This window comes from Triturus cristatus, chromosome 9 (assembly GCF_964204655.1).
Source record: "Triturus cristatus chromosome 9, aTriCri1.1, whole genome shotgun sequence".
In the NCBI taxonomy this organism is placed as follows: domain Eukaryota; kingdom Metazoa; phylum Chordata; class Amphibia; order Caudata; family Salamandridae; genus Triturus; species Triturus cristatus.
In genome coordinates this window covers 1,214,984,294-1,214,995,418 of record NC_140592.1, presented here as the reverse complement: position 1 = coordinate 1,214,995,418, position 11,125 = coordinate 1,214,984,294, and the positions used below count along the sequence as shown (strand labels likewise).

General features: G+C 42.9%; 1 protein-coding gene across 1 annotated transcript in view; it reads right to left on the bottom strand.

Annotated features, from left to right (window-relative positions):
- Positions 1 to 1,439: 1,439 nt before the first annotated feature.
- Positions 1,440 to 11,125, bottom strand: part of ZFYVE1 (zinc finger FYVE-type containing 1) — a 189,298-nt gene continuing 179,612 nt past the window's right edge. The window contains exon 12 of the mRNA XM_085627252.1: positions 1,440 to 10,483. Within this exon, the coding sequence (XP_085483378.1) occupies positions 10,251 to 10,483 (233 nt within the window). The 3' untranslated portion in view covers positions 1,440 to 10,250. The remainder of the gene's footprint in view (positions 10,484 to 11,125) is intronic.

Below are 11,125 nucleotides of genomic sequence, written 5' to 3'. Positions count from 1 at the left end.
TGAAATTCCACGTTATAGTTAGATCAGGTAACTATACCTTGCGCGCCCACAATAAACTGCTGATGACGGCACATAGTACATCACTCATGACATGGTCAGTGACATCACTCATGACATCAATGATGACATCTGAAATTACACATTGTGGATTGCGGTCGCGCAAGTTATAGTTACCTGATCTAACTATAACGTGGAATTTCATTGTTTTTTTACGAGTGAAATGTACAGCTTTTGTTTTTTTAAGTGAATTTGCAAGGTTTTGTAAATGACAATTCCTAACTATAACGTGTGTGAAACCTATGGTTTTTTCAGTGAATTTGTACGTTTTTTTAAATGCTAAGTTATGTATTTATTTTTTATTTTTTTTTCTGGTTTTTCACTATGCGCACACCCTGCCCGCACGGTGCGCCCACGTTGCGCAGTCCATGCCGTGCGCACCTCGCCTTTTTTTACGCAGTAACATTTGTTTTTTTGTCCCTGGTGGGTCCTTTAATTTATTTAATAAATGTGATTGTTACTTCTTTATTTTTTTTGCCGTGCGCGTACGGTAAGCTTACCGTACGCGTACCCCGCGATTTTTTTTAAAAATTATTACATTTATTTTTTGTACTTTTGGGTCCTTCTTGGACCCCCTGACAAACACTAGGGGGTCTGCAACTCTCTTCGTTGCCCCCGTTTCACGTTCCCCACCTTTGTTTCTCAGTGCGAGAGACAGAAAATGGCGGCCGACACTTCCTGATTTCGACCGATTCGAATGTTTACAGTCATGTAACCACCTATCAGAATTGAGCTCGCGCACGGCACCGTACGCGTACGGTAAGCTTACGGTAAGCGCACGGAGCGCGCTTACAGATATATATATTGATTTAAATGCTATTTTCTCAGGACCTACTGAACAGATTTACACCAGACCTACAAAAGGCACATCCTTGACCTGAGGACTACCTCTCTGCCAAATTTCAAGTAATTCTGTTCAGCCGTTCGGGCTGTAGCTGTGTCTAAAGGTCCTATGGAAAAATGCATGGGGAAAACGCGTTTTGGGACCCCCCTTTTTTCTCAGCCCCCGCTTGACGAATCCCCCCGAGACTTTCAGGGTAGGAGCAGAGCGCCCCATTAGTTTTGAAAATTTCGCGAGGATTCGTCGACCGGCGCCAAAGTTATTCCAAATAGAATGTTGCGGATTTCCTATGGAAACACGGTCCTAACTATAACTATCTACTGGCGACCGCCAGTAGATAATATATATATATATATATATATATATATATATATATATATATATATATATATATATATATAATAATACTTAACATATGTGATATAATACTTATGTGTACTATTCATGCTCGGACAAAAAAACAAATGGAAATCAACCAGTTCATAAGGCAGAGACTTAACAGGACACCACTGATTTGATACAAAGAATGTAAGGTCTTCGGAACGGTTGTTTTTGTTTAATTAACATTGCGAGGAAGATACATGCACCTAATTCACAAATTGTTACAACATACACACTGCTAATGACATCATCTGTTCTTGTCATGTACTCTATAAAATAGCAACTGCAAAGTGCATACTTATCCTTCCGATATACTCTACTAACACATGAAGGATTCATACTAGTGTCAGCTGTTTTTTCGTGAAGATTCTTTCAATAACAGAAGTAGACACAATAAGAAGGAAAGGGCATAAACCTTTAGTCTATTTGTTGCAAAAGCTCTTCGTAAAGGACTTGGAATATTTGGTCTTAGTTTCAGAGGCTGTCCGCTTAAGGGTGAAGTGCCTGCACACATATAAAAGGACCGGCAGAGCCATAAACTATGCACATATTCCCCCCCCCCCCACCACAGTGTTAGTTTACCAAATTGCATCATATCATCTGGGACACCATATTGCAATTCAGGAGGAAGAATGCATCTACAATTGGGGAGAATGAAGACTGCAACTCCTAGAATGCATTGAGTTGTTAAAGTCCAGGACAGATATGGAATATGTTACTTACCCTGTGAGCATTTGTTTGTGGCATGTAGTGCTGTAGATTCACATGCTCTGCATATTCCTGCCATTAAGTGCTGGTTCCGATATTTGGCAAGTTGTTTTTCTTTGAAGAAATCTTTTGAGTCAGAATTCGAGGGACTCCTCCTCTCGGTGGTAATACGCATGGGCATCGACTCCATTGTCTGAATGTTTTCCCGCAGGCGGGTAAGAAATTAGGATTTGTAAGTAATCCAATGACCAAGCTAAATGTATAATTAGTGAGAACTAATGAATATAAAGAACTGCAACATCCACATGTGTCCGGGGAGGAGGCTGGGCACATGTGAAACTACAGTACTACATGCCACAAACAGGGTAACATATTCCATTTAATGGCATGTGTGGCTGTAGATACACATGCTTTGCATAGTTGGTAAAACAGTCCCTCCTGGTAAGCGGTGGCTAACCAATGGGTGTTGCAGTGGTTTGTAAAAGAGTATGTAGCACTGCCTGTCCTACATTGGCTTGTTGACATGCTAAAACATCTACACAATGTTTGGTGAAAGTGTGTGGTGTTTGTCCATGTAGCTGCTTTCCATATGTCAGCTACGGGAATATTTCCTAAAAAGGCCATGGTTGCTCCTTTTTTGCGAGTAAAGTGTGCTCTGAGAGACACAGGTAAAGGTCTTTTAGCCTTAGCATAGCAAGTCTGAATGCACTTTACTATCCATATGGCTAAGCCTGCTTTGGATATATAGTTGCCTTTGTGTGGTGGTGAAAAGGCGACAAAAAGTTGTTTAGACTGCCTAAAATGTTTAGTTCCATCAATGTAAAAGCGCTCTTTTGAAATCTACATATTGTAACAGAATCAGGTTGAGGGGAGAAAACTGCCAATTCAATGGATTGGTTGATGTGGAATTGGGAAAATACCTTAGGTAGGAATTTAGGGCAGGTTTAAAGAATCACCTTGTCTTTGTGTATTTGGAATATGATTCTTCTAGGGTTAATTCCTGGAGCTCACTAACATGTCTGAGTGAAGTTATAGTGCCTAAAAAAAAGCCACGTTCCATGGTAGAAATTGAAGACAGCATGAGTGTAGAGGCTCAAAAGGGGGTCCCATGAGTCTGGTTAGTACTATATTAAGGTTCAGCTGGAGTTCTGGGTGGAATAACATGTTTAAGTTCTTCCATGAAGGCCTTAATGACTGGAATTTTGAAGAGAGAAAGGTGTTGTCCATTTTGAAGACAGGCAGCCATGGCAGCGACATGTAAGCGTATAGAAGTATATGCTAAACCTGCCTTTTGTATGTGAAGTATATAATGTTTACCTGTAGCTGTGAAAGGGTCTTTTTTGTTTTGAACGGAAGTAGCAAGCAAAATGTTTCCATTTTGCTGCACAGCAAGCCCTAATGGTAGGTTTTCATTCTTCTTTAAGAATGTCCATACATTCTGCTGGTAAATTAAGATAACCAAATTCTTTAACCTTAGGAGGCAGATGGCTAGGTTTAGTAATAGGGATCCGGGTATCCAGTTTGTCCATGATTTTGAGTGAGAAGGTAAAGCCTGTTAGGGAGCTTCTCGTGTGGATCTACCGAAAGGTCAAGTAATGTTGTGAACCAAGGCTGATGAGCCCATGTGGGAGCTACTAGGGTCATTGTTAGTAACGGCTGCCTGAGCTTCCAAACCAGAAATGGAAGGAGAGGGAGACGTGGAAAAGCGTAGGCAAATATCTTTGACCAGCTCATCCATAGTGTATTGCCCATGGATAGAGGGTGTTGGGTACATGGAGGTAAAGTTTGGGCATTTTGTGTTTTCTATTAGGGCACAAAGATCTATTTGAGAGAAGCCCCACTTTTGGAAGTAGGGTATGACTTGTGAGTGGAGTTCCCATTCATGGACTTGTTGCTGCGTACTGCTGAGCAGGTATGCAAAGTAGTTGTCTGTTCCCAGAAGGTATTCATTCAGCTAACAGGTAAATGTGATAATGTAGAGCCCAGTTCTAGATGGTCAGAGACAGTTGTGAGAGTTGTATAGACCATGTTCCCCATTGTTTTTGAAGATAATACATGGCTGCCATATTCTTCATCCTAAATCAGGACAACTTTGTGAACTAGGTGAGGTAGGAAAGCTTTCAATGCTAGATGAAAAGCTTGAAACTTTAGGTAGCTGATGTGGAGAGATTGGTGCTTGGCCCTGTACTGTGAGGTGCTGGAGGTGAGCAAGCTATCCTGTATTTGATGCGTCTGTTGTGAGAGTGAGGTGTGGAACAGGGTCGAGAAAAGGCTGCCCATTCAACAGATTGGTGGTGTTCCGCGATTGCAGAGAACTGTGAGTGTGGCAGTTTATCAACACTAGATCTGTTAGTGGACCCTGTGACTGTGACCACTGCTGAGCTCGACATTGTTGTAATGGACGCATATGTAATCTTGCATGGGGAACTATGGCAATGCAAGAAGCCATCATCCCCAACAGATGCATGACCACCCTCCCAGTGAGCTGTTGGTTGGTCTGAAAGTGGGGCAGTATTGTCTGAAAGCTTTTAATTCTTACGAGACTGGGATAAACTAATCCCGATTGAGTCTTTAGGATTGGTCCTAAGTATGGTTAAATCTGTAATGGTTGTAAACAAGAATTGGGGATGTTGATATTGAACTCCAAATTGTGTAGAAGATCTATTGTCATCTGGCTGTCATGTTAGCACTGATGAAGAGTGCTGGCTTTGATAAGCCAGTCATCTAGGTATGGAAATACGTGGACAGCTTGTCTACTTAGATACACTGCGACCACTGCTAGACATTTAGTGAATACTCGAGGTGCAGTGCGTTACCCCGTATGGTAAAACCTTGAACTGGTAATTTTTTACCGCTATGACAAATCTTAAATATTTGCGAAGAGCTGAGTGTATTGTTATGTTGTAGTAGAGGTCCTTTAAGTCTAGTGTTGCCATAAAGCCACCTTGTTGAAGTGGAATGACATCCTGTAAGGAAACCATATGAAAGTGTTCTGATAGAATGTATTTGTTTAATGGCCTGAGATCTAAAATTGGCCTTAAAGACTTGACCTTTTTGGGAATTGAGAAGTACAGAGGGTATACCCCTAAACCCTGATGTTGAATAGGGATGGGCTCTATTGCACCTTTGAAGGGAAGAGCTTGAACCTCCTCTTTGAGTAATGTCTGATGCTGGTGTGACTTTCTGTGAACATGAGGGGGAATGTTGGGGGGTGTGGTAATGAGGTCTAGACAACCGCCATGTTGGATAATGGTTAGTACCCACTTGTCTGATGTGATGTATAGCTATGTGGGTAGATAACTGTGAATTCTTCCCCGATAGGTGTTATGTGATCGGGGGAATGGGTAGGGTAGTCACTGTTTGGTAGAGGGTGTGACACCACAGGGAGGCACCCTTAACTCTACCTCTAATATTGTTTCCTCTAAAGGAGCCACGGTGGTAGCCCTTTGAGTAGGAGCCCTGAGCTTGCTGCTTTTGTCCGGAGGTGGAAGAATCAGAAGAGGTAGATTTTGAGGGTCCACAGTAGTGACAAAAGAAAAACCTGCAGGTAGCAGGTGTTTGAAGTGCCCCCATAGCTTTGACCGTCTCTGTATCTTTTTAAATATTTTCTAATGGGGAATCCACCTGAGGACCAAACAGATGTTCCTTATCAAGACAGCTTGTTGACCCTCAGGCTTAAACCTCGAGATTCGAAGTCAAGGGTGTAGCCAAAGTAAAATACTAGTAATTACTCCTCTGTCTATAGCATCTACTGCACACAGTATTTGAAGGTAAAGTTATCACTAACACTTCCATACCAACTGTTGACCACTTATTTTGTGTTCTTCTGGGAGATACTGAAGTAGATCGTTCATTTCATCCCAGTGGGTGTGGTATGAGCATGCTAGGAGAGCTTGTGATTTGGCAACAAGCCAAAGGTTGGCAGCCTGAGCTGCAACTCTTTTCCCCACAGCATCTATCCTTTTACTCTCTTTCCTGGGAGGTGGAGTGTCTGCAGTAGCCTGAGAGTTAGCACGCTTGTGTGCTGTGGTGGTAAATAGAGAGTCTGGTACTAACTGTCCTCTAATGTAAATAGGGTCAGATGGTGGAGGTTTGTGTTTCTCATCTACCCTAGGTGTGACGACCCCAGCCATTATAGGGTCTTTAAATATGTTCTCAGTATGCCTAAGCATACCTTTCAACATGGGTAAGTATTGGGTAGGCTGAAATGGTGTTAAAGAGGAAGTCATCCTCTAAAGGCTCTTTATGAAGCTCCACATTGTGAAAAGCAGCAACCCTTGCTATAACCTCCTGGTAAGAGGCAGCATCTTCAGGAGGAGAAAGGCGTGCAGGTTAAATATTGGGATCTGTGTCAGCCAGGGGGTGTCAGTGTCATAGGTGTCCCAAGGGTCAACTCCCTGTGACCCCCTGCACCCTCACCCACAAGTGTCTGACTGCGGAGACCCTTGTGGGGAGTCATCTTGTGTGTCTCCTGGAGGAGATGGTGGTATTGTATTGTATTGTATATAAAACTTATATAGCGCGAACTGTCACCCTACTGGTATCCTGGCGCTTTGACTTAGAAGATATCCAACCACGAGAATAGACCAATTTATCAGTGGGAGGACCTAATGTTCAGCCCTTGGGAACAGCCAAGTTTTCAAGCTTTTCCTAAAACAAGTCAGGGAGTTAGCCTGTCTAATATTCTGGGGCAGCTCGTTCCATAGGCGTGAAGCAGCCACACCAAATGCCCTGCCTCCCATCCTGGATTTCTTAAATCTGGTAGTCATTACCAGATTTGCACTAGAGGAACGGAGCTGCCTCTTGGGCTTGTACCAGGTGAACTTCTCCTGCAGTGGTACTGGGCCCAAGCCATGTACTGCTCTGAACACAATACAGAGGGATTTAAAGCAGACTCTTTCCTTAATAGGCAGCCAATGGAGATCTCTCAAGGCCAATGCCGTAGAGGACCTACGCTGCAGGAGAAAGTGGAAGTGGTGGAGGTATGGGTGAAGGTGGTGGAGTTGGTATGGGAGGTGGAAAAGGTGGAGGGCTGATAGCTTTGTCCATAGTCTTCCTTCTAGGAGGAACTGGCATGTCTAAAGTTTCTTCAAAAGTAAGCTTCCCCTTAGGTGGTGGAGGAGAGGAAGGTGTAGCCACTATATGTCCAATATTCCCCTAAATATGAATCTTTTTCTGGTGCATATCCGATTTCTCCTGTAGCGTGTGCAGGATTGGTTCCACCTGTGTTTCAGAACTGAGTTTAGAGGTTGGCTGGGACTGCTTTGGCTCTGAAGTTTTCAGCTTGGAAGGAGACTGCGCACTCGGTGCCGAGGTGGACGATGGCGCCTGTCAGCCGAAGATCGACTCGGTGCCAGATTGTGGTCTCGGTCCGAGGAAGCTGAAGTAGATGGCTTCAACTTCTCCTGTGCTTTAAAGGTCATGCCTGAAGGTGGGGCATCTGCATGGGTTTTTCCGTGCCGACCGTGGCTGATAAAAGCAGTGCTGAAGGTTTTTTGGTAGGACTATACTGGTAGACGGGAGAAGGGGGAGGTGTGCACACAGGTTGTTGAGCTGAAGTAATGTACTCACCTCAAAGTCCTCTTCAAACTTTCATCGACAGGGAAGGCACCCCCTGTCGATCGATGGCTGCTCCTGGGCATGCTTGTATCCAAAGATGTTGAAAGTATCGTCAGTGTCTCTGTAGGACTTCTCAAGGCGACAATCTCTCCGATTCCAAGAGTCTTTTTGGAGCGGAAGGTCTTAAAGGTGTAACAGACCACTTTGTTGTGCTCAAGGGACAAGCACAGGTTGCACACCGAGTGTTGGTCTGTGTGAGGGTACTTCACGTTGCAACATGGACAGAATTGAAAGGGCGTTTGTTCAATTACCAGTGGATAATTTTCAAGAAGACTGGTAACAATGGAGAGGTAGGCCCCAAAGGTCACAGACCCGAAGGGGCTTCGGTCGAACAGGCAGAGTTTTAATTGGGAGAAGCAGAAGGTAAGGCGTGGGCGACAATACTATCGAGAACAGAGAAAAGAACTGGAGAATCTAAACAAAACTCTGTTGAACACGGAGCAGAGTCACATGTCCAAACCTGACGGCGGAGAAAAAGCTATCTAACACTGGAGTCGATGTCCATGCTTTTTACCACAGAGAGGAGGAGTCACTCGACCTCGTGACTCGAAAGACTTCTTTGAAGAAAAAAACAACTTGCACAACTCCAGACCCAACAAAAGATGGCATGAGTTTGCAGAGCATGTGTATCTACAGCCACACATGCCATCGAACATTTTATTCCTGAAGACACACACCGTAGATATCCTTATTGCTATGGTGCTACTGTACCCACTAGCTTTCCCAGACAATCTAGCGCACCTGTTAAAAATACTGCTTCACCTGCAAATGGTTATTTTTTTTATAAATCTGCCCAGTGACGTCCACCTATATCTTCAGACCACTTTCAAACATCAATAAAAGTCACAATTTTCAATAAATATTTTAGTTTTACAATCTGTAAGGGGCACCTTCCACTCATTTGGGAAGGCTAAACTCTCAAAAGGCCACAGAGATTTAGCCACATTTTCTGCATCAAGGATTCCTCTGCGTCTGACTCTGGAAGTCATAATCCAATAACGTAACAAGAACATAATTTAAAACTGTGGCTGCTTTCTTCATTGATTATTAAAAGAATATGGCATATCACAAAAAATATGAAATGTGTTTGAGATCTGTTTCATCACTAAAGATACAGAATAGAAATGTATCAATATTAATTTTTTTTAAAGAAACAAATATAGCTGGAGGGAGCATTTTAAAACACAGCAGGACAATCCTTCCATATTAATGGATGCGTGAAATACATTCACGGAATACCAATAACGTTGGATATGGGGAAGAGGGGAATTTAATAATGGGTATATTGCTATTTCGGCTAATTTATTTCTGTGTAACCATGGACCTTCTTTTCACTTTGCTCACCACAATTTCCTAAAATAAAGAAAAACAAGGACTCCCTCATTCCTTGTTTTGAGAGCTCTGACACCGTCCACTGATGGTTCATCCAGATGGCTTCCCTTAATTCAACTCAATTGGCATAGGCAACCCTGGAATATTTAAGTGGCTGCCTGCCACGTAATCCCAAGTGCAGAGTATACTGCAAAAACTCCAGGGCTTTTCTGCGTATAGAACTATTCCATAACAATCTTTTGCTTCTGTCTTTGTCCGGTCCCATTTGAAGATAATACAACAGCTCAACTGCATCACAATCTTACTTCGACCAGGATAGGGAGTTGTGCTTTAAAATGTCCATGCCCCTTTGATACTTAATTTTGTGAGTCTTTGCAATCTAACTGCTGATCCAGTGTCAATAACTGCCCAGAAATTCGACAGGAAAAAGGATGTCTGTCGTCCTGTGTAAAATTAGAGTGGTATCCAATGTTAAACTTCCCTACATCAAGACTCTGGTCCCATGATTCAGCTGCCAAAGGTTCTGTATGTACCCTGCTGCAAACACTGCCACAGTGCTTTGGATAATGTTGAAACCAGATATTTGCAAGTGTGGAGTTATTTCAAATAGTCAGATTGCCAGCATTCATAAGAACACAGTACTCCAAAAGGCAAATCTGACATGAGCAGCCTTTTCATAGAAGAGATTAAAGCATAAAACTAGAATTTGCATGTTCTAAACATTGCGACCTTGCACACCTTAACATACGCAGGTAAAAAATAGGTCGGTGTGATGCTCAACGGAAAGGCTGGCCAGGCTTTTTCATACACACGATACGTAAAGTGCTGTGGATTCCTCTGTACACTCAGATTCTTCTGTGTTAAATACACACTACACATCCATGACTGCAAAACAAGGTTCACCTTCTGTGAATACATACTGCCCTTTTGGGATGATTTTGCACTGAAGTGGAGGACAATTCAGGCCAGAACTTTCTCTGACCATTTGCACTGCAAACACTTAGAATTCCGTCCTGTCCGGTTAAATGAAGCTCACACAAATGTGGGTGCAGGAACATACGACATCCGTACAATCCACAATGGAAGAAGTTTCCATAACATAAATTGTTATCACTTAAGGTGCATCATGTATTTAAAATAATAACAAATCCCTTATCCACGGTGAGATGGCAGAAGAGGATGTGTTGTGGGTGATCAGAGTTCAGAAGTCAAAAGCATGCGCCTGCTTCCACAGGTTGAAGGTGAAAGGGAGATGCTGTTCCTAACCCTGAGAACCTAAACATTTTCAAGAGGCAGAAGAGGAAGCTAGGTGTTAGAGATCACCAGGCTTTTTATTGCATTTAAAGCAAACACGAACTGGATGGTCCCAGCCGCGGGAAGGGACGGGCCGCCGGTCACATGAACACTCGTCACAGAAGCCTTGGCCACAAGCCCGGCAGTGGTGCTTGGAAGTCTTGACACTGAACTCCTTCTGACAGTGGTGGCAGTTTACAATTTCATGGTCCGGCACCCAGTACAGTGGTCTGGCAGCATCTTTCATGAGGCCTGCAAATAGATATAGCAACAGTTAAATCACTCCTGATTTACATCAACGTACACTCACACAACATCAGTTCCACAAGTCACTGAATTAAAGGGCCCTATCTACTTATCAACCAGAATCATGACCAATAATCTTGGTCCAACAAACTCTTATTGTAACAAGCAACTTCAGTCTCAAAATGTATGGAAAGACTTAACCACAACTGATTCATAACAAGGTGAGACCTAAACCCTGGTTGATTTGCTTGTGGTCGCTCTCACCACACCATATCCTTACATGTGCTTTAGGGTAGGACAAGTGATAACATGTATCTGGAGGTAATGTGCTTCTGTTAATTGTGAGCAATTTATTCATATTATGGCACAATAAAAATACACTGTTCTGCTTAACATGCAGTATACCAAGCTCTTTGCAAGGCATATTCTTAATTTCTTTCATTCATTCATCACTTTATGTGTCTCAAATGTCAAGCTATTTACAAAAAAGAAAAGGTTATCCCTGAAGCAAAGTACAGATACAGAAGCTTGGCAGATTCCCATAATTAAGGACTGCGTAAGCTTCTGCAGGTCAGACAAACATGTTTTGTTTCAAGAAGCCTACAGAGAGGGGTAATGAAAGGGGTAGTTTTACTATCTGGCTTGGAC